Genomic DNA, 24,776 nt, shown 5'->3' on the forward strand with positions numbered 1-24,776 from the left:
AATAAATACTTTGCAGATAATGAAAAAACAAAATACAAAATTGTCGTTTGATATGGTAAAAAATGATGGAATAAAAGTGTCTCCAATCTAATTCTTTGTAAGTGAAATTTAAAATGCCACTCCCTACTTCTAATTTATTAGGTAAATTTTTAACATAACTTGAACCAATCTGCTTTGCAAATTTTCTTTAAACAAATGCCATTTTGTTTTGAAATAATCAAGTGATGTAATTCTGTTTTATTAATTATAAAATTGATGCATTTCTGCATCATTTGATAATTACAAACTACCATAATTACCTGAGAGTAAGCACTCTGAGTAACCTTCTTCAGGTCGTCTTGGGCACCGGTGGTAATTTTCTGAAAAAAGATCTGCTCGGACACTCTGCCTCCCAGCGTCATGCACATGCGGTCAAAAAGCTAAGAAAACACATTTCTTATTAAAGAAACTTAATCTAAATGTGTTGATAAATTACAGTAACAACACTCGAGAGTGTTAACATTTCTATATTTCCATATACCTGTTCTCTAGTATAGAGATACTGTTCCTTTGGTAGATATTGGGCATACCCCAAACCTTTACCCCTGGGAATTATCGAAACTTTGAGCAGGGGATCAGCGTGTTCTAGAAACCACCCTGCCACTGCGTGACCGGCTTCATGATAGGCGACAGTCTTTTTCTCTTCTGGCTGTAGAACGTTTGTTTTCTTCTCCATTCCTAAAAAGAATAAAAAAATTTATTCATATAATTTAATTAATTTATATAACAAGCAATACAATTTTTGTTGAAAATGTTTGAAAAATAGTTACTGGGAACAAGAAAAGTCTGTTCAATATAAGCACTGTTGCCTTTTGTGTAAACCTCCAAACATAGGAGCAAATTACAACTCAAAACCTCCAAGTATGATAGAAAATATCTCTAAAAAGAGCCTCTAGATTGTTTTGTGTTTCAAACAATGTGTAAACTGATTACCAACCTAAATAATAGCAGCAACTAATGACTATGACAGAAAATGACATTATGTTAGTCTATGGGTTTTGCATTACCTGTCTGCACTTTTGATTTTATTGAGCTAATTTTATCATTTGTTTTGAAGGATCAAAATTTTGGAAAATATTCTTTATTTCAATCCATACTTAACTTTCAACATAATTTTTCCCTCCCTAATTTATACCTAAATTCCCTAAATTTCGGGAAACCTGGCACCTAAACCTGGCAGCCTTAATTAACTGTTTTTCCATTTAACCAATTGCCATTAGTTAAATAGGAAGTTTTACTTCTATTTTGAATTTTATTAAGTTATAAGGAATGTTTTTTTTATAATATAAACAAACATCTAAATATAACTGGCATCCAAATTTACCTCTAGACAAAATGTAACTTCTAAAATGACAACTCTGATCTGTATGAGTGTTTAAATGCACAAAGAATAGGATAGAACAATGTAATTAATTAATCTGTAAAACAGAGGTCACAAGAGTTAAAATAAATTGAGAGTTGAAGGGACAATCCACAAACTTTCCTCTGGATGCAAATACATACATTTATCACACCAGGCATAAAGATAACAAGATAAGAGCCAAACGATCTTGCTGAATAATCACACTATTTTTAGGATGAGTAAATAATTGATTACTAATTAATTTGACTTAAGATAGGCAGTTATCCTACTATCTCATATAAATTTTAATACAGTAGAGCGTCGTTTATCTGAATCAATTGGAGACTGGGGTTGTTCAGATAACTTATTTTTTGGATAACCGATTATGTATGAAAAAATATATTAACCTATCCGGTGTTGAAATTTTTCTCCGTTGCGTATCGCTTTGTGTTAAATTTTTGTCGATGCTAAGACTAATATAAACTTTTTAAAATAATAATCGTGGTATTGTATCGTTAAAAATTATTTCTTTATTTTTTACAAACAAAGTAAATGTATTGAAAAGTATAAAAACAAAAAAATATACACTTTAGAAGTTGATCTAGTATCAAAAACGTTTGATTCAGCACAACACACAGTCTTCAGAACACAACACAAAAGTGCCAGTGCTGCCAGCTAAAACACACACACACACACACACCAACAAAAAAATATTGGAGTAGCCCAAGATATAGCCAAAGATTGCAGCGCCACAGAACTAACAAAAATTTAAATTTGCCAACTGGAATGCTTTCGGATAAACGACGCTCTACTGTAGTTATAATAAATTGACTTTAATTTAGAAATTTCTGGAAGAAACGAATGGCCTGGAGCTGAATTCGAACCCACTTCTGTTTATGGTACAGAACATGTTGCTAATTACATTACCCGAACCTCCATCCAATCTTACTTTCAGAACTATTAATTTTAGTTATGACTATAGAAGTTATACACAATGCCGACTCTATGTGAATCGTTTGGCTCTAATCAATTAATTGGGTTGAGAGTTGATATTACAGCTAACAGGTTATAATAAGTATGTAGAAAATTAAATATGTAAAATTTGATTTTATGTACAGAGATTTCACAAATTTAAAATATTTACCTGCAACGACTCTTTCTATAGCTTGTTCAAAATGTTTCATGGTAATGGTATCGTTCAAGTCTCTAGCTGCGATGAGCGCAGCTTCATTACATACATTTGCTATGTCAGCACCTATAGTTATAGAAAATTATTTTGCTGAGACCATACTTACAATACAAATAAATTAAAAAAAAAACAAATCTCTAATCATAAATAGTATCGATATACTTAATTCTAATATGCTTACTAATCACTAAATGTACCAGTGAAGCCAGGAGTGAGGGCGGCCAATTTCCTAGCAATTTCGAGCTTATCTAGGAGAGTTTTCAAAGGCTTTAAATGTACTTTAAATATAGAAGCTCTAAAAAAAAATTTATATACATATACATAAAAATATTACAGTAACAATACATATTAAGTTATATTCTTATACTTTACCTTCCTTTGATGTCAGGAGCAGGTACAAAAATCTGTCTGTCGAACCTTCCTGGCCGAAGCAGAGCCTGGTCAAGAATGTCCACCCTGTTAGTCGCTGCTAATACCACGACATTTGTTGTCGTATTAAACCCTACGTACAAAAATTAAATAAATAAAAGGACTTAATAGAAATTTAAAATTTTTTAAAAATGGGACTTCAGTTTTATACCGTCCATCTCTACGAGAAGTTGATTTAATGTATTTTCTTGTTCACTATGACCTCCAAAACTTCTTCCGCCCCTCTTCCTTCCCACGGCATCTATCTCATCGATGAATAATATACAGGGAGCATTCTTTCTGGCCAAAGAGAACATATCTCTAACCTACACATTAAAAAATAAAGTATTATCAATAATTTAAGATATATGTAATCATTGTTGTAATTGCTATCACTGTTGTCATTGTCATCAAATCAATATTATACTCAGTATATGGATATATATAATTGCTATTGTACATAAATATGTTGTAAATGAAAGTTAATTTAGTAAAAACTTAAAGTAAACTGGAGCTTAAGAAGAATTAATGATATTTTTGAGCTCCAAATGCTAGCAACACTTGCACCGTGACAAGACATCAATTTCTTATCTTACTAAAATGTTATCTGCTTATCTGCCTTATGTAAGTCTTGTCAAGTATAGTTATTAACCATAAAAAGACTTTTTTCTTCTAGAATTGGCAAAGGAAATTGAACAAATGTAACACATACCAAAAAGTATAACAAATATATATTTGTAAATATCCTGGATGATCAAAATGAAAGGTTTATTTCTGAATAAACTTTGCAATGCTCTGAACTGGCCTTGCTTGTTATTGCTCTGTCACAAGATGCAAGAAATATTAAAATCTCAAATGTTTACTTACTACAGACATATTTGAAAACTGCATTATTAATTGAAAGTAAACTTTTTATTTGATTTTTGTGCATTTTATCACAATACTGTAAAACTAAAGCAATTGAATTTTCAAGATAATACAATTTATCTCTGCTAAGACAGAGAAAAGCCATTGTAAAAATAATTTAACGATAAGAAATAATTAAAACTTCAGAGTAAAAGGGATTATTACAAAAATCAGAAAATCAAACTCATTTGCATAGCTATTTGGTTAAAAAGTTTACAGTATATTATCATAATAATAATCTTTTATGTAGAAAGCAAATTTAGCATCTTTGGTTTTGTCCTTTTCTTACCACAAGAATACAAAGTCACATAAAAGAGCCAATCATTTGGCTCGTCCCTGCTTAAATAAGAAAAATTATTTAAACCTCATCCTGGCAAAAAGTATAGTCAGGGTTCCTACTCAAATTTTTGTTTTGAATTCCCTGACTTTCCCTGACCAACTTTGTCCAAATTCCCTGACCCTCACATTTTTTAGTGTGGAATATCGACATAATAAAACAGCATTTACTGTTAACATTGAGTACATTTAGCCCTCTTTTTGCACAGTTGATATGCTTCAAAGACTGCCACATTAAAAAAATACAGTACATACATCCTGTAGAAAAATGTTTGATAGAATCCACAACTTCAATGTAATGAAAAAATAAGCAATTTACAAACAAAACACAAGCTTTTTATTTTATCATCATTTATCATTATTATTTGTATGTAAATCTAGTAAATACAAGGTAACATAAAATCAACAAAAATTATTCTTTGATAAACAAATAGTACTGTACTGTGCTTAAAATGAACTCTTGATTTAGAAACACATAATTTTAAAATCAATCTTTCAACAAAAAGAGTAACTTTTTTTTAACCTTTTTACATTACCATCTGTTGCATATCTTAAAAACAGTTATTGCAAATATAATGTTTAAACATGCATTATTATATGGATAGGATAGATAGGGTGTGACCCATATCCTATTTCTGAGATCAAAGAATGTTTTGATGAGAAGAAATAAAACTCATATTTAATCACTGAGCCTTCTACTGCCCCCATGAAAGCCTCCAGTGCCCGCAAAGGGGCGTTATCACCCACTTTGAGAAAGGATGATCTAGACCAGTGTTTCTCAACCCAAAACTCATCGCAGACCGGAAAATATCTGCTTTTTTTAAGTGGACCAGTGACAATATTATTTTTAATTGAAAAAAATTCTCTGTTGTAAAAAGAACTGCAAACTACATTGAGCAATAAATATTTGTTATTTTATTTACCAGTACATTAGTATACAAATCAATGTGATCGCTGCTTTTCTTTTTTGCTAGTAAGATCATCAATTCTTGGAGTTAAGGCGGTAACTGCAAGGCGTGAGGCAGAACTAATACTATAATGATTTTGTTGTTTCAATTTTATCATTACCATTGCTGAAAACATTGATTCACATAAGTACGTTGTTGAAAAAGGTAGTAACATCCTAACTGCCTTTTTATGTAAAACTGGATATTCAGATTTAACTTTAATCCAAAACTGTGTTATGGGCATTGATTCAAACAATGTTTTAAATCCCAAGTCTGAACTTAATTTGATTAGTTTTTCGTATTCAAAGTCGTTCAATCTATTAGTTTGCTATCAATAAACGGATTAATAATCCACATATTTCCTATTTGAGAACAACGCATGGAAGGTTAAGTATATATTTTTAAAGTTTTCGCGGACTGGTCAGATTAGAGTTGCGGACCGGCGGTTGAGAAACACGGGTCTAGACTATTTCTCAAGTTTCTATAAAAAATTTCTGTTCATTCCTTTTTTTCTCTAATAATTAAATTATTTTACGTTTTTCTATTTTAGTTCCGGACAATTCCGGAACCTCACACTTGTATTCCTATGAAGTCATAGTATTACGAAAATTGGGATTCTTAAAACTTATAAAATAAAATAAATACAGAAATAAACAACAAACGAAATTACAATTATACGTTATTAAAATATAGAAGTTCAGCGCAGAGAATCGTAACTACAAATCTCTTTCTTTTGCAACATAACTATAAAAATTGTTTTGGTGTTGTTTCGCACAAAAAATAATCAAATTTATTTTAATTTTTTAGTAATGTAATTATTTTTTTTTAAATTTACAGCTTTTTAATTTTTAAATTTTAATTATAAGCAAGTTAACATTGGTTAAACTATCGGATTACCTGTTGATTTTCGAAAATATAACTACAGAATATTTATTACAAGCATGATCAATCTTGCCAGTTTTTAAGCCCTAAATTTGCCAAAATCAGTGATATTTGTTACCCAATGTCATTTCAGTTAACTAATTATTAAACTATGTATCGAAGTTGCGGAAAAAAACGGAAGAGAGAGGGAAAATATGCTTGCAGTACAGTACATTCAAGGAAAATCGTAACAACAAATATAAAAAGCTTGTGCCAACAACAAGTCAGCGCCAGTATTTTACTGTAAACGTCGGGTAACTATTTATAATTTTTTATGTTTTAAACTGAAAAACGATTAAATTACAGATTTTTACTGATCTGTTTAGCTATTTTGAAGTGAACATTCTAATAAATTACGATTTCAACTTTTAAAAGTTTGCAAACAAATTTTTAATTAGTTATTTTTTATTCTAATAAACAATTTCATTTTTTTATAATCGCTGAATTACTAAAATTAAAAATTAAACACTATTACATAAAAGTAGTTTATCCTGTTATTAATTAACTCCCTTGCTACCCACTAATTTTTAATATTAATGTAATTAAACATAAAAAATATTTAAAACTGGGAAAAAAACGAAAGAAATGCGTTAATTTTGAAGAAAAAGCTTCAAACTTTATTTTCCATTGTCTCGCCTTTCTGTGAAATCTGACACCGATGAGTCATTGTGTTTACAGCTGGATGACCTGGAGAACAGCTGGTGTTGGGATTTCCCGGGACATTCTCATAGAAGTCTCGGGAGGAGAAGGGTTTAAAGTAGAGTGAATACTAGCTGGCCGTATATTTTTAAATATTTTTCAAAAATTACGTTTTTTTATTGCGATTTCCGACCCCCCGACTTAATTAAACGTATATATAATAAAATATATTAATTTAAAAAAATTAAAAAACTATTGGAGGTCGTTTTTGACATCAGAAACTAGCTTTAAATAACTTTATCGAAGTAAAATCCGTGCACTACTACTTTAGAACGATGAATGAAATTTGATAAAAAAAACTCCCATTAAAAAACAATTAAGAGTTAATCGTGCGTCATTAAAGGTATATTAAAATCGCGATAAAATATTTTCGCGCGGGAAAAAATTTTTGAAAAAATTTGGAGACTTAAAAAACATCCAAAAAAAACAAAAATTTTTTCGGAGGGCCCAAATGCCCGAGTTTTATATAACGCTATGGAACTTTCCCGAGTTATCTCGGGTTTTAAAGATTGCAGCATTACTTCTTGCCGCCTGCGTATGGCTATGATTGGTCATCTATATTCAGCAAACCAAATCAACAACGCAGTTAAGGAGACAAATTCCCTGACTTTTTGACAATTTTCGACAAATTCCCTGACTTTTTGACAATTTTTGACAAATTCTCTGACTTTTTCAAAAAATAATGAAAATCCCTGACTTTCCCTGACTTTCCAGGTGCGTAGGAACCCTGTATAGTTTAAAATACAATCAGAGGAATGCTTTAGAAAGTTGTTTACATATTTAGGTAGAAAAGTCTAAAAATATTGACTTTTTAACTGTGCTTGAGTAATATGAGAAAGACAACCCAAAATAGCTAAATGCATGTTGTTGTCCATCAAGTGAATATTTTTTAGTAAATTTCATCCAAATTCATATATTAATTATTTTTTGAAATCTGGGTTTAATTAAACAAATATGCTCAGGTCAAAAAATCAATGTACTTACGCGAGATGGACCCACACCGACAAACATTTCTAAAAATTCAGAGCCGGATACCGTAATGAAGGGAACATTGGCCTCTCCGGCAGTGGCCTTGCCCAGCAGAGTCTTACCAGTGCCTGGAGGTCCTGTCAGAATGGCTCCCTGTTTAAATAAATGACATTAGAAAAGAAACACATTTTAGAAGTTTAAAGTTTAATACTCAATTTTTTTTATAACCTTTGGAATTTTTGCTCCTAATTCAATGTACTGTTGTGGATTTTTCAAAAAATTTACAAATTCCATAATTTCTAGTTTGGCTTCTTCACATCCAGCAACATCTCTAAGAAAAATATAAATTTGTAATTAAAAATTTAACTTTAATATCAAATAAATAAATTAATGAGAGAGAATAGAAATTCAGAGTTATGCACTTCTGTTTATAGACCAATATTACATATTTATTATTACCACATATTTTGACTACTACGTATTTTGACTACTACTTACAGAAAGACTGATCTAGGAAGGTGGGTTAATATAAGTAATGACCAATAATAAAGTTATATTTTTTCCAAATTGTTTCAACAGATACAAACCATAAGGTCTGTCCAGCAATAAAAGTAATGAGAAGTTCCACTATTTTTGGTCATATGCAGTTTTGTATTTATTCTGTCCAGTTTTAACTCTGAAGTGTTCCTGTTTCAACAGATCTGATATTAGAAAGAATCCTCCAATACATTAGAAATGATGCTACAGTTATAATTTAAATGACCGCTCACAATAAAGACACTTGTCTGAAGAACATAAGGCGATATAAAATTTTTCCAGATTAGATGAAACTTGTTTAAACACACCTAGAAATTCATTCTCTTAACAACATAAAATTATAATAATAAGCAAAGGAGCCTGACTATTATCCAATATTTATGAATACCAGGAATGAAATTTAACATCAGCTATATTTTCATCCTCCTCTCTTGAGGAAAGATTACAAATGAGACTAAAATTGTGTCACTAATAATATTTCATAGTCTCAAAAGACGAGTCAATTATAGATAAGGAAAAGCCAATTCGATTCAGCAGCCTATCCAATTCAGTATTCTGACTGATTTTTTGTGATTTGTTCATTGACAATCATTTCAAAACCAAATATACTGCATATTCAAGAGAGGAAGGGTCACAGATATTTCACAAAAATTTAAGAATTAGTTTAATAAAACATTTATGAGAAAACTTTAAATCCATTTCAGAACTAATACATTGAAATCGATCTCTTGAAACCAAAAAGATGGTGAAATAGCAGCAACTGAATTGAACCAATCTCTTCTATACAAAAAGGTCTCAAAAGAATAAACTGTGGAATCGACATAAATAATTATATATCTTCTTAAATAAGGGCCATGTAACTACATGATTTTGGCCATATGATTTTCACCAAACTCAAGTAATTAAATATCAATAAAACAAAACATCTTTTGTATGATTCCTGCTTTTTGTATTATAATTTAAAGTTTTGAAAAATTCCTTGATCTAATAGTTGCAATGTAAAAGTTGTATTTGGTGGTAAAAATCTGTTACAGCTTTTCAGAGTAGGAATTATTTAATGTGAACTGTAATTGTCAATAAATGAAATAATTTTTCTGTTTTCAGTAATCGTGTGAGTATTGAACTTATTCAACCAGTTAGAAAAAAGCTCTGAAATAATCGATGTATTTGACATCAAGTTCAGTTTACTGTATAAAAATAATAGGGAAATACTTTGAAACTTTTGCCGAAGAAAAGTAATTTTGAATTTTGTGCATAATTAATTTAATTTTAATCTCCAAAGATAAAATACTGTTAACAACATTTATCCATAAACTTATTAATTATTATTAATAAAAATTATTACATTTTCTCAAAATTTAGTTGAAATTGGAAGAAAACACAATTTTGAAGGACTATACTTAAGATGTAAAATTTTAATGCAGAGTCCAACACACATCTTTTGATAAAGAAATAGGCTATTTAAAATTAAGTTTTTTTTATATATTTGATTATTTAATACTGGAAAAAAAACAAGATGAATAGATCAAACAGTTTGCAAGACACTAAACATCCATGATTTTACACATACAATCAAAACTCAGTTATAATGAACATAGATATAAAGAGTTCCATAATAATTTTAAGTTATGCATATTTCCATACATTTTCTCACAGTTATAATGAGGGTACTTCATGGATATACCAAGCAAATTTTCGTAACTATGCAAACAGACCAACATTCTTGTTACTAACTAATTGTACTAGTAGTAAGAAATGTGATACTGAATTCTTGGAAGAGATAAAAACCAAAAGAGTTACTTAGTTTTAAGACCTACATCAATTACCGGCTGATTTATCACTTAACTTTCTTTTCGGAAATAGCCCCCTCTTTCTTGACTAACTTCCTACTCTGCCATATACCTAATCATCACTATGATTGTAAAATTACCATATACTCTAGTTAGAAACAAACCCTTATATGAGGAGGAGGTCTATGAAGAAAAGAAAATGTCTCTCAGTTTACAAAAAAGTAGAAATTATTTACAATTTAAAATGTGTTGCTACAAACATCAAAGTGAGTAGAAAGTTTTCTTTGTCATCTTCAACAGTATTGACAATATTAAAAAATTAAGCAATCATCAATTTTAAGATCTGTAGATAAAAAGACTAACTGAAATTAGGTATATTAATTAGTATTATCGTTATTTACAAAAAATAAATTGTTATATAAACCATAATATAATTAAACTATTAATAAAAATACTGTATAATGTAATTACATACACTTTTTTTAATTAACTTATTTAGAATTAAAAATTAAAAGATAGATCTCACTAATTATCAGTGACATAGCTACAAATTTTGTCACCCAAGAGCAGCTCTTATGTGTTTGTGCTAAAGCAGACACCCATTACATCACTGCTCTTCATAAATATAACAAGTAACAGTTATACTGAGGAAATCTTACCAGTCCCCTAATGCTCATTATAACTGAGTTCGACTGTATAAGTATCATTTCCATTTTTTTCATTAATCTGTAACTTATAATTATGTGTTTCATTCTGAATGCTTAGTCTGCTTACAAAAGCAGCAACAAAAATACCGTATTACTAGCGTATAAGACAATCTCACATATAGGACAAGGTGTGATTTTAAAGATCAAAATAAAGAAAATTAGATTTATTAATACAATTCTAATTTTATTACATTTAATCATAAATAAAATATTAAGTATTTGGGCAGACTTTGTCTTCAAATACTTAACTACATACTCGGTTATAAGATCCATATGACGAAAAACCCACAAATTAAAATTGTAAAGTATCGTCACCAGAGTTTTTCTAATCTACCACCAGAGGTTTTCTAATAATCACCAGAGGTTTTCTAATCTACATTTTCCAGTGTTTATTTCTTTGTGGATAAAAGCCAAAAATGCCCTCAAGAAAGTATGGATAGAAAACAGAAAACGCCTATATGTCACCAGTTCCTTTTTCAGAAACTCTTTGTATTTTTAATTGGATATATTTTTTGTTCTTTTTTAAAGGACTTTTTAGCATTTTGATAGCTAGTAGCCTAAAAAGAAAGGTCAGTCGCCAAGATTGTACAGTCTGGAACACGAAATTAATAAATTGTGGTCCCTATTTGGACAAACTTTGTCTTCAAATACTTAACTACAATAAGATCCATATGACGAAAAAACCACAAAATAAAATATTATCAAATGCACATATTAAGGCAAACAACCATGTTTTCTTGACGCTATCACCTTTTGTCTACTTGGACTCGCCTTCCAAAGCTTTGTTACAACTCTCCTCTTTTTCACTCTCATTCCATAAAGCATCATCCTCTGATCCATTGAGTGAATTTGAAATGTGGCATTTCAAAATTCACTCAACTTTGACTTTGCCATCAGCTCTTGAGGAATGCTTTTCCATGCACCTGATACCCACATAACAAAGCCAAAAGATTATAAAGCACATGACCAGAAAAAGTTTATTTTTAATGATTCAAAATGTGCAAATATTCATTAAAAATACCAATTTAACAAATATGAAATAACTATATTTATAATCATTGCTGAGTGACTATTTTTGGACCATCTTTTTGAAAGCAACATTTACCTTTACCTCGATAGAACCATGCTATCTATAATGGAAGCATGAACTATACATGGTTCACAAAAATGATTGCAAAAATGCAGAGAATTCTTCGCTCGCACATATAGGATGACCTAGATTTTTGAAGCAGTGAAAAATGAATAACTCGTCTTATATGCAAGTAAATATGTTATATTGAAATTATCACGTCGTATAAACTTGTTTGGTAAGATCATTTAATAGAGTTTGTGTTGCTATACGAATAATTCAAGATTAAGCATTCCAAATGATCTAAAGCCAGCTCCCCACATTTGGTATTTGATAAATACCAAGCAAATATTTGGCCAAAACTGAGTAGTATGGGCTATTTACTGATAACTGTTATTTGGTATTCACCATTTCCCACTCCCTGTAGGCATATTGTGCTGAATCAAAGTAAACAAATACTCGATTATTTATAAATCAGCAAATATCAAATATATGGAGTCAGCTTAAGGATTGAGTATCAAAATTAGGATATCCGGATTTTCATCTAGTGCCAATACTGTATATCTCGGCAGATAAGATGACCTTCAGATATGACGAGGTATAAATTTTTGCCAAAGTCTTATAGTTTTAGCATATATCTGTCCTATAAGACAACCCCCAAACTATCAGTGGCCTATGAATTTAGTTTACATCAGTGATCATCAACTGAATAATAATACTGTATAATGTATACGGAATTATGTCCTATTTGTAATTTTTTGAATGAACAAATTTTATTTTCTTGCATCTGGCAGCACTGCCCTGCAACTGTTGCAAACATTTGCAGTGATTCGGCATTCAGGTAATGACCTCGACTATTCACAAAAACGTCATATGGGCTATTCTATTTTTTGCACATACCCTACTCTCTCTACTAGTAAATAATTATGGTTTGTCCATTTTTTTAATAATGGTTTTAATTTATATAAATTTCAATCTAATTTTTTTTTGTATCTGTCCTATAAGATGACCCNACTCTCTCTACTAGTAAATAATTATGGTTTGTCCATTTTTTTAATAATGGTTTTAATTTATATAAATTTCAATCTAATTTTTTTTTGTATCTGTCCTATAAGATGACCCTGGATTTTGGGTGCCGATTTTTATGATTCAACTATCATCTTATCTGCTGAGATATATGATAGTTCCCTGTTTACTTGACAACCATGTTGTTAGATAAGGGCAATTCTTTGAAACAAGTTTTGAAAAAAATGCATATTACATGGCAGGAAATACAGTCACTGTTTATAACAACAATCGATCAAGCAAATAACACAATAGATTTGACAATGGCAATTTTTAATTATACTACTTACTTAAATTTTACACCTATTTCTGCTGGATTTATCAACTTTGCAGTAGTTTCTCCCATTCCGAAAAGTCCCATTCCTCTTCTTGTAGCTCCGCCTCCCATTAATCCACTGGAACGTCTCATCAACCAAAATATGAATCCAAATAGTAATATAGTCGGAAGCATGCCAGTAACATTTGATCTATAAAAATAAATAAATAAATATATATATATATAACATTAACATTATTATTATTAAGTTTTAGCATGCAACAGTAAATTTTAAAGTAAGATTAAATTATCTTTATCTTTGACAATAACTGATACTTATTGTGCCAGTAGATGTTTATTGGGCTACAATTTTTAGATTGCAGACCTATACATTCCCACTGTTATCTGTCCTTCATTAATCTCGAGAACATAATTAGATAAATGAAAATCAAGACTAGAAATGGAAAGTTTGGGGGCCGAAGGACCCAATTAACTATATAGTTTTGGATCTGAACCAGAGCTCATGTGATTTTTAAATTAAATGATAATTAAAAATTGCAACCTGGCATTGTGAGGATATCACAATAATATACATTCAATTTTTACATTTTTGAATTTTAATAAACATTTATTAAAATTTGAAAAAATAACCATAAAAACCCAACTGAAATGGAAAGTTATAAAAAGTTTTGGAAATGCACTTTTGTTAATCAGTTTACTTGTAAAAAATATATAAGAAATAAGCTTTGTTTAGAACCTGGTAAGACAAACATTGATTATTGTCAAAGACGAAAACAATTTAAAAGTTTATGAATTTCATATAATTTACATAAACAAATAGACACCCTAGTAATAAATAAACAAATTAACAACCCTGAATGTCAGCAAATGCATAAAGTTCATGTAAATGACTGTAATGTACTGTACATTGTCATATTGGAAAAGAATCTTCCAATGTTCTCCAGTGGGCTGACAGACAAATCATCCATTTTGTTCATGAGGAATGGAGCTCATCATACTTCCTAAAAAAATCTGGAATTGACTAGCAATGCAAGGTATTTGCATGCTTCCATGGGCCACTCACTCACCTGACACAAATCCTAAAGAACATGCCTGGAATCTGTTGGATTGTGCAATGCAACATCATTCACAAAAATCCATTTCACATAGAGAACTGTTAGATTTAGACTGTTTTGCATGCCAATTGGGCCAACAAAGAACTCGTTGATTCATGCCTGACTGAGTTAAGGCTTTGAAGAAAGTGATAGGATAACTAGGTTTTAATATGCACATATGGTATTTATATCACATGGATACTGTGAAATAAATGACAATATTTAAAAATAAAGGTGTATTTTTTCGACTATAAATTCGTATCTTCTATTATCAGGACTTATTATATTTTCATATATATTATTATATTTTCGTATACCTTTCAGGTATACGAAATAAAATAAAAATTTTTCTGTTAATCTTTGTAATATTATCTGTAAAACCAATATAATAAGTCCTGATAATAGAAGATACGAATTTATAGTCGAAAAATTTACATATTAATAAGAAAAAAGGACATTGAGGCAATTTAATTAATAAAGGTGTCTGTTTACTCACGGGTTATCTCTATAGTTTTGTTTAGAAAACATCCATTTATAATACAAAAATTTCTAAACAATATATAGCTTAATCAATTCAGCTTGAAAAATAATGTCTAAATCTTAAATCTATGGTGTTGTTGACACAGAAATGAAGAAAAATGAACAATTCACAAATTGAATAAGAGCACTATACAGCATTCAGCACCATCTTCTACTAATTATATGAATTAGTAGAAGGTTTTTACACTTTATATCATATTTTTCTTTATTTAATTTTATACTTTATTTTTTAAAGAGACTTTTACAACAAGAAAATAATTACATTATAATTAAATAAAGCTGAAATTCACTAAAGAAAATCAACACTTACCCATCCATTTCACTCTTATAGACAACTGGTATAAAATTAGGAGGTTCTATATTCATCTCTAACTGGACATTTTCTAGATTTCTTTCGAAAGTATCGACGCTGCCGATATTAAACCATAAAATATTCTGAAAATAATTAATAATAATTATATTATATTTCATTTATATTAAAAATAAATAAAATTATGTAGAAAACTATGATAAACCAATTTTAGTTTAACTGCTTGTTTATTCAGACTATATTATTTATGATTCTGAATTTAATTAGCATTTGTATTATATTTTAACTATATTATCATCACACTTCATTTTTATTTGTCTGCAAATAATGGCTACATCAATTTTTTGTACTTTAATTTAAAAACTGACATTTCAAAAAATAATTTATGAAAATTAGTCTGTAAAACATACAAAAAATTTAGTTTTGATATTTTTCTCTTCTCTAGATTAATACCTGGCCCACCAGTGGCCAAATGATTCTGTCCCTGAACACTGGGAGTTCGGTCGTGGATTCACATGGAGTTTTCTGGGTTTACTCCGCGTCTTTAACATCTGAATAGGGGCCAGTTACCCTTAAAAGACTTCCCAGAAGGTAATTCTCCCCCTCATAACATCATGTATCTAGAGGAGAAGGCAATGGGGAACCTCTTTGGTACTAACTTACTCTAGGATATCACTAGGTGTACAAACTAATCCATACTAACCAGTGCTGGGTGTTTGCCAACATCAGGGTGCCCTGATATGGCATGTGAAGAGAGAAAGAGAGAGAATACTTATAAAAAAATATAATATGTCATTACAAATGGTTCAACAGAAACACCATAATTTTTGGTATAGTGGTGCCAGAAAAAACTGCAGCACCCATAATTGTTAGATACTTCTGCTAAGTGCACTAAAATGATAAAATTTGTTTATGATTTGCATCGTACAGGCTCTCAAAGCCAAAAAGGTGCATGGCAATAATAGAGAATTGACCCAACAAAGTATTAGTGGTCCATAATTCTATTGTACATTTCCATTGTTTACCCAATGGAATGTCACTTAATTTGAAATGGTACTTTCCTAATTATTATACAATGCAATTATTTACTAATCACAGAAAGTTTGCCTGTTACCTAGCCAGGTTCACAAACAGGCCGTCAAATGAATGTCCAACTTGTCTTGCTATGGATGGCTTGAAACATTATTTTTACAATTGTATTATGTTTGAAAGAGAAAGGTTAGAATTGAAAATACTGATGAAAGAGAATGGAATTAGCTGGCCTTGTAAACTCTCAGATATTTGGAGTAGTAAAAACATTTATAATGCTTTTCTTAAACTTGCTAAACAAATTACTACAAATAACCATCAACTCATACATAATTAATTTTCAATTGCATTTGTTTATTATAGTTTGTTCATCCCTTTACATTAATGCCTTTATTTATTTATTTATTTTTTTTATTGTTTTTGTTTAATTGTATCTTGCTCTTGCTGCTCCACTCACTTCTGGGTATACTGCAATGCTGCTCATAATTTATATCGATTACCTCTTGTGTATATTGTCTTTACTCATATATTTATTATGGTTACTCAGTGTCTACCTCTCAATAATTGCATTATGTGTATTGCATATCTTCAGAATTTAGGTTTACAAGGATAAATTCTCACAATTATTTTGAACTATCCTTGCAAAGGTGCTTTGTTCACATCTCATGTGTATACACCAGTTGTGTGTTGTTTTAAAATTGTTGTCCTACCTATACCTATACCTATACCTTAAAATTGTTGTCCTGCTTTGATAGGCTTGTGTTTCAACAGGGATTCACCCATATAATGTATTGCTTCTGTAGTGTTGTGCTCGAATGGTGTGATGTTCCATAGGTGGTGTTTCCACCTCATTCTTCTCATTTATGTGATAGAATTGTACTTTCACTTTCACATTTGGTATGAAGATGTTAAAGTGGCTGTTATTCAGCATCCCCTTGTTATACTTTGACAAGTGATTTACCTATTGGATGTAAAGTTGGTGTGAAGTCTTTACAGTGATGGCTTCTACATTTTATTGATGAGCTCCAATAACAAATATGTCTTAGTGAGTGCCTACAGTGTGATTGCTTATTTGGATCTTCCTGATGTGTTTTGACAATGATGTGCCTCATTGCAAAGTGCTTACTGAAGTGTTGTACTTCAGTTTGTGGTGCTTCACTATCCCAGGGATATGCTTTGATGCAGGTAAGCTTAGAAAGTGTTGTCATACAGAGTTTATGTGAAGTGTTTGTGTTATGTGACGTGCTTACCGAAGTGCTGTTCTTCGGTGGGTGGTGCTTCACTGTTCCAGGGATGTGCTTCGATGGAGATGAGCTTTGAAAGTGCTATTCTACAGAATTTATGCAATGTGTCTGTGTCGTGTGCTGAACCATACATGTCCTGCTTTATGCTATTTCCAGGAAACATGGTGTCTCAGGAAGAGAAGCATATCTCAACCAAAACATGTGAAATATGTAGAGTTATCGACAGAATATATAGCAACTCTACTATTCAGCTAAAACTACAGTTCAACACTCTGAACTACGACAGAGTTTGCTGCATTCTGCTGCAATAATTAACTTTAGATTGCTTGCAGCCACTTAATTGTTTACTTGGGCATTGTCATTGCATTTACACGAACTTCTTGTTAAGGATAACATCCTTTTAATAAACTCTATTGTAATACAAGAGCCCAATTGTACAGCAGACATCTGCTCAACCTTAGTTGTTAAGTTCAATTTGATCATAACTATTTTAACTGTTTAATATATTTTTATACTTCTTCTGTATAAATAACATTTGTTAATTCTTACAATGTATCTATGCTGCGTGGCCCACTAATTCAGCATTGTTCTATTATTTTTGCATAATTTTGTCCTGTGAAAACATTCTTTCATATGATGTTAATATGTTTGTATTTTGCCATGCAAAATCTATCTATTTACTGTTTGTTCAACTTATCATTATTGTTACATTTTATTGTTTGTATTTAATCTACTTTAACCTCTATATTTGATGTCATATGTTAACACTACTACTTTTTTTAATTGTTTTTACAATCCACCATTCTATCAAACTCATACTGTTTATTATCTTCTGTTTAAACCCCCGACTTTCAAGAATGGAGGTAGGATCCCTGTCATTGGACAGCAATCTCCTAAGATTTGGTCGTGGGGAAACTGGCAGAAAAAAACGCGTGTCACCTAAAAATACAGCAAATATGGAGAGTGACATGACCACAAAATGCTATCGCGGGAAGGACTATTGTGGATTCTTTCAGGAGATGCAGTGTAGTAGCAGGAAAAAGCGATCTTTTTCCTGTTACAACTAAAACAACGTATCTAGCTCCACAATTTAGAGGCGCATAGCACATGCGCATTATAACCGCACGTGTTTTTATCTTCTGTTTAATTATAATTTGTTCTTGTACTATTATACCTGATAATGCATCAAGCGGGATCAGGTTATGTACTTTTGTACCTCTAAATAAATGATTGATTGATTGTTTACCCAATGTTAACTAATAGTAATGCATGCTAATATTATTTTCCGAACATACTTTCATAATATTCTTTTAGTAGAATAATTTTCTATTGAGTCATGTGTGTGTCTATCCATTTAGAATATATTACAATTTATTCTGTTGGTTTTTATTGCAACAACAATGTTCCAAAACAGCAGAAAATGAAAAGCTATGAGTGATGCAGTTTTTATCTGGCATCACTATTTCATATATGCAGGTTTTAGATATGTGTAAGTATATGTGTAAGTTGTTAATCATCCTACAGACTATAACACAACTCTGTATAAAATTATTTTAGATTTTAATCAGAAGTGATAACTTAGCTAAACTTTTATAGAAAATATATAACATTCGTTAAACAAAATAAGTCTTGGGATATGAAAATAGCTTTTAAAATATTTGCCCACCTCTGATTTAGATAAACAATTTCTTTTACTTTTCATCCTATGGGCACTAACAGGCCCTTTTTTTAAATCACATCCCATTGTGGTTTTTGCTAGGCCCAGAATGGGGGTAGCCAGAAGGTGAAGAATAAGGCCTGACATAGCCAGGTTAGAACATTCCCCAAAAAATCCCCGGTTTTGATCATGAGTTCCACAGAGCAACAGGGAATCTGGCTGTCAACTTCCAAACACACACACACACATTTTATNTTTAATTAAATTAAATATAGATCATTTTAATTCTTATTTTTTCCTTTTGCAAAACAGCAAAATTGGAATAAGTTTTATTGCATCAATAATAATTTCTTCGTTTGATGATAGAATTTCTTTTAAATTATATGAAAAATTTAAGTTTTATTATATATGATTTATTTTAATTTATTTTTCATTTCAAACATCTGTTTGCTATTAATTATAAATTATACAGAAGTTGCATCTGTGAAGTATTTATGAGAAATGAAATTTACTTTTTTCTATTAAAAAATAATAAAGTTTTATTATTTATCGTTACGTTTTTCTTTTGCTTCACCACTTTTTAATATTCTTTTAATCAATAAAGTAGTTTGCGATGTCGTGATGGGGAATTTTCTTCACCATTTTAAAGTAGTTAATATAGGCAAAAATAAATTGTGTGATATATAAAATTAAGATTTAAGATGAAACCTGAGTGTGATAGATAGACGACATCTATTAAATTGTATGTGTAGTCTATGCAGGAAACTGAGGATTTGTATCTGATATTTCTGGTTATAATCTATACAGTATGTAGATAATCATACAAGACATTAATTTCATAATTTTGCTATTAAGAACCGCGTTACTTTTTATATTTTCTAAATTAATTTATAATTCATCGACAAAGAAATGGTAGTTTCAGTTAAAGTAGGATTATATTATATACATAATTTCTTACATTTCCTTCAGTCATATTTCCAGGTAATAATTTTACTCTAACCCATTTTTTATTTACAACTTCTAATTTTTCAACCTGTAAATAAAAAAGTATTCGACATTAAATAAACTTACATTTTTATAATTAAGTCAACATTACTACTACTTACTATTCCTCTCCCCAAATATGAATTAACAAATTCTTTCCAAGTAATTTCTTTGTAACGCATTTCGTTAAAGGCTAGTAGTCCTAATATTCCAAGAGTACTGATTAAGGCAATCGTCATTAATTTGTTTTGATTATTAGAGCCCCTGAAATAAATTATATATTAGAAACATTTTAAGTTTATGAAAGTTTGGCCAATTGGTAGCTAAGTTTGTTACTGAAATGTTTCCTTGTTTGCCAAATCATTAATTTAAATTCTATTTTGGGCATGACATTTCTGACTAATGAACTTTTAATGAGGATTGTTTCTAGAACAAACAAATATAGTCATTGAGGATTAAGGCATTGTACTTAATTAAAATAAAATATTAATAAAAATGACATTTTGATAAGAATGTTCAAATGTTTTGGTCTTTATTAATAGAAAGGTTTAGGGCCATTAAGAGCATATATGGGACCCAGAGGTAGAACGGCCCTCTTTTGCCAAATTTTTTTGGAAAAATGAAAAACAAAATGTTTCTTTATTAATAAATAGCAGTCTTAAAGATTTCATTTTTCTGTTAGTAAAAGTAACATTAATTTATAGGGGTAGGAACCACTGTGGGCACCTAAGTTCTCTTCTGGCCCAGAGAAAATTCCATAACTCTTCTCTCTTGACAGCCTGGAAATGTTGAAAAGCAACTCTGTATTCTGTAATGTATATTGATACATTAACAAAAAAATTTTAATAAAAAATAGTGTTAAAACTTTTTTGTCATAACTTTGTTCAATTGACTTTCATTTTAATATTGTTGATTTTTTCATGCTTTACTAGTTTCCTATTTTGTTTGTAGACACATGGAAAAGGCCAACTGGCTATAGTGTCTTTTCTTTATAAAATAAAAAATAAATAAATAAAATAGTAAAATTTTAGGCTTTCACTCCATTCATCCTTATTGTTATTAACAAGACATATTCCAAGTGAGAGTGTCATTATGTAAGCAAGCTCAGGCCTTTTTAAAGTGCACTTCCACACTGAAGTCAAACTCGGCTTTATTCAAAACATACATGAAGAAAAAATTTTGTATTTTGTCAGTAACACGAATTCAATCTGAACATAGTATCTATCTGCCTGTTTGTATTGTTTTTAAACAAAATTAGTCTACTGATTTTTTTCTAACCAAAAATAACAGCAAGAAATTTGAAATTGTTTACAGTTTAAACTTGCCAATCAATCAAAAGCATAATTTTAATTTCCAAACATTAAATGGGTAGGATTCCAAGAAAACAGTTAAATAGTTTAACTGTTCATAATGCAATCACACTTAAAATTTAAATTACAAATGAAATTCATTAACAATTTCAATTTGAAAATTCATTAGAATTAGGCCATTAGATTAATTAATTTCATTTGACAAAGAGGCCAGGACTGTAACGGTCTGACTGTACAGTGGAGTCAACCTTTATTTAGACGTAATGTTTTGCATATTGTGGTGGACAAGAATTCTCTAAATAACCTATTGATTCCACCATAAGACTTATTTCCTGAGGTATGAAAAAAGAACAAGACAACTCTCTTATTATAAAGTCTTATTTTTATAATTAACTTCATAGTCATGCAATTTTTTTAAAACTTCTTATGCTTAAAAACTGTCTAACTGCTTCTAATTATAAAATATAAAGTCAGTCAAGAAGTCAGTCAACAAAAAAATTTGCCAAAATTAACAGCAACTCCTGCCAATACAGACTCCCCAGCTTTGCTTAAAAGTGCTAATTTATTGAAAGACAAATATAATTATAAACAAAACTCTACAATGAATGATGTATTATAAGTATTTTGGAACATGCTAATTCTGATAACATTACACAATTGATGAAAACATCTTTATTTACAATAAGTGAATTATACTGTATATACATATTAGATACATATATTATATTGTTAATGGATAATATTAATTATACTTGAGAGATCAGCAATGTTATCCAATTGGCATGTTTATGAGCATATGTATTCATAATTTGTCAATAGATTTGCATTTGTAACATATTTAATAATCAATATATGTGGGAACTGTATAATTCTGATAATTATTAAAATACACATTCATCTCATCATATTTTATAATAAACCAATCTATTATAATAATTTACTTACTTTCCACCTCCAAAACTAAAGTTAAATTCATAATCAAATGGCTTTCCTGGACCTGGACTCGAACTGCTTCTTGAAGGAGCTTCTTTCGGCTGATCTATGTGCACAAAAATTTAGTTAAATTTTTCATAAAAGGAAATAATATATCATAATTTTAAAATGATTGAGACAAAATGATTTGCAATTCTGATCAGTTGACCACATCAAACTGCTGATTGATGAAAGAATGTCTCTCTAAAGAGATGGAGATTTCATGATTGCCATACAAGTTCAGGCCACAAATACAAAAAAAAAACTACAGAAAGCACATTTTAAAAGACAGCTCACAGATAACACACGTAAAAAATGCCACATCACACACGAAACCATACAATCCATTACATCAGGATGCAAGCCTTTAGCACAAACAAATGTCAGTAGTCTTATTTACATTAACATAACCAAATAGCAAACATAATACATCAAAAGCTTGCACATAAACACAAACTATTACTATTACACACCCAAGAATCATACTACAAATACTCACTTCAGTTGGTCATAGAAAACAAACACAAAATATACTATGACTGTGCAATAATTAAAGACAAAACAATCCAACACAACAAACAAGATATCACATTTCATAGTCATAGCTGTTCCAAATCTATATATATAAAAATGAATGAATGAATGAATGAGTGTGTGTGTGTGTGTGTGTGTGCCCCCTTCATGCATTACCACACCGTTTATCCGATTGCCGTGAAACTTTGGAAAGTTGTTTAATACACTCCCACGAAGGTTTTTGGCATAGTACATTTATCCTACGATAGATGGAGCGTGTTTACACGAGCATTCGAGCACAGTGTGTTCGATCAATTTCAAATTGTGAAAACAATTCCCCTTCAAAAAATTTTTCTATATATGCATTTGTGAACTGTTATTTACGATATTCGTAATAATGTTTGTTTAATCACTTTATTTCAACTTTTTTTTGCTAATTACATATTCACTCGAACTTTGTTAAAACTTTAACTGTATACCGAACAACAACCGAAGTTGTAGAAGGAAATTTGCCTATTTTACCGATCTAGGTATCCCCCCCTTTTCCAAATTTTAATATTGACTCAAAATAATTTAAAAAGACAAATTGCAATAAAACAGTTTATTATCCAACTATCAGAAATTTCACAACATGCCAAGGAAGAGAGGAAGGAGCAATTAAATAATTAAAATTATAAAGGATTTAAAAATATATATAAAAATGGGGAATATCGCACTTCTGACAATCGCTGCCAGTGTGTGGGCTAAATTTGGAGAATCCATGCTTCTCGCATGGACAACTGTATGTGGCCGGCTCACGCGTCGAAAAACCTTCCGATTTATTTGTGTATGCACCAGACGAAAAAACAAAAAATATCGTGTATCCACAAACACTCCAATAAATAAATTGAATTGAAACGACACTTTGAAATATTTTTCCGATGAAAATGAATAATAATAATAAGTTTCAATAAAAATGAAATGTAAATTGAATTTTATCATAATGAGTTTGCTTGAATTTCCTTTCTTCTGAGATCGCAGAAATGCACGACGGGTAAGCTAGTACAATATATAGAATACATACACTGAAAAAATTATTAAATACTCAGAACTTGCCCACAAAATAAAGCACCAATGAAGAATGAATAGGGGTAGAGAATGGAGGTTGTACTTTTGCCCATAGTCCTTTCTTGCAAAAACATCATAACACACACAGTACACAGAAGTCTAGAAATATTAGGGCTTCACAACAGTACACACAACACATTACAGATGGCTGCCATACTAAACACATGCCACATAGGAAAGTCTTACAAATACATGAACATTACCTAACTACAACAACAATTTTTCTGTAGCTATTTATTGATCTGAAACAGCATTGGAAATCAGCATTAACCAAGTAGCATGCAATCCTCATACACATTAATAATCATATACAGTATAGCGTCATTTATCCGAAAGCCAGTCAATTGAAACGTCAGTTAACCAAAAGCATTCCAGTCGGCAAATTTAAATTTCCACTAGTGCTGTGGCACTGCAACCCTTGGCTATGTCTTGGGCTACTCCAATATTTTTTTTTGTTGGTGTGTGTGTTTTAGCTGGTAGCACTGGCACTTTTGTGTGGTGTTTTTCCAAGGACTGTGTGTCGTGCTGAATCGAACATTTTTGATACTACATTAACTTCTAAAGTATAAATTTTTTTTGTTTTTATATTTTTAAATATATTTATTTTGTTGTACAAAATAAAGAAATAATTTTTAACGATACAATAGCCACGATTATTATTTTAAAAAGTTTATGTTAGGCTTAGCATCGACAAAAACTTAACGCAAAGCGACATGCAACGGAGAAAAATTTCAACACCAGATAGGTTAATATATTTTTTCGTACATAATCGGTTATCCAAAAAATAAATTATCTGAACAACCCCAGTCCCCAAT

At 30.3% G+C, this 24,776-nt stretch overlaps 1 protein-coding gene across 2 annotated transcripts in view; it reads right to left on the reverse strand.

Moving 5' to 3' along the window:
* The window catches only part of LOC111624662 (AFG3-like protein 2), a 43,968-nt gene that overhangs the window by 4,094 nt on the left and 15,098 nt on the right, over positions 1-24,776 (reverse strand). For both annotated transcript variants that reach the window (XM_023367567.1, XM_023367566.1), the window contains 13 exons: positions 22,315-22,408; positions 20,182-20,323; positions 20,034-20,108; positions 15,146-15,270; positions 13,215-13,391; positions 7,985-8,087; positions 7,772-7,909; positions 3,151-3,304; positions 2,943-3,072; positions 2,768-2,865; positions 2,526-2,636; positions 521-717; positions 300-419 (listed from right to left, as the gene is read on the reverse strand). In XM_023367567.1, coding sequence (XP_023223335.1) covers positions 300-419; positions 521-717; positions 2,526-2,636; positions 2,768-2,865; positions 2,943-3,072; positions 3,151-3,304; positions 7,772-7,909; positions 7,985-8,087; positions 13,215-13,391; positions 15,146-15,270; positions 20,034-20,108; positions 20,182-20,323; positions 22,315-22,408 — 1,664 coding nt within the window. The remainder of the gene's footprint in view (positions 1-299; positions 420-520; positions 718-2,525; positions 2,637-2,767; positions 2,866-2,942; positions 3,073-3,150; positions 3,305-7,771; positions 7,910-7,984; positions 8,088-13,214; positions 13,392-15,145; positions 15,271-20,033; positions 20,109-20,181; positions 20,324-22,314; positions 22,409-24,776) is intronic.

The sequence above is a fragment of the Centruroides sculpturatus genome, unplaced genomic scaffold, assembly GCF_000671375.1.
Source record: "Centruroides sculpturatus isolate CEXI.00-Female unplaced genomic scaffold, Cexi_2.0 scaffold263, whole genome shotgun sequence".
NCBI lineage: Eukaryota > Metazoa > Arthropoda > Arachnida > Scorpiones > Buthidae > Centruroides > Centruroides sculpturatus.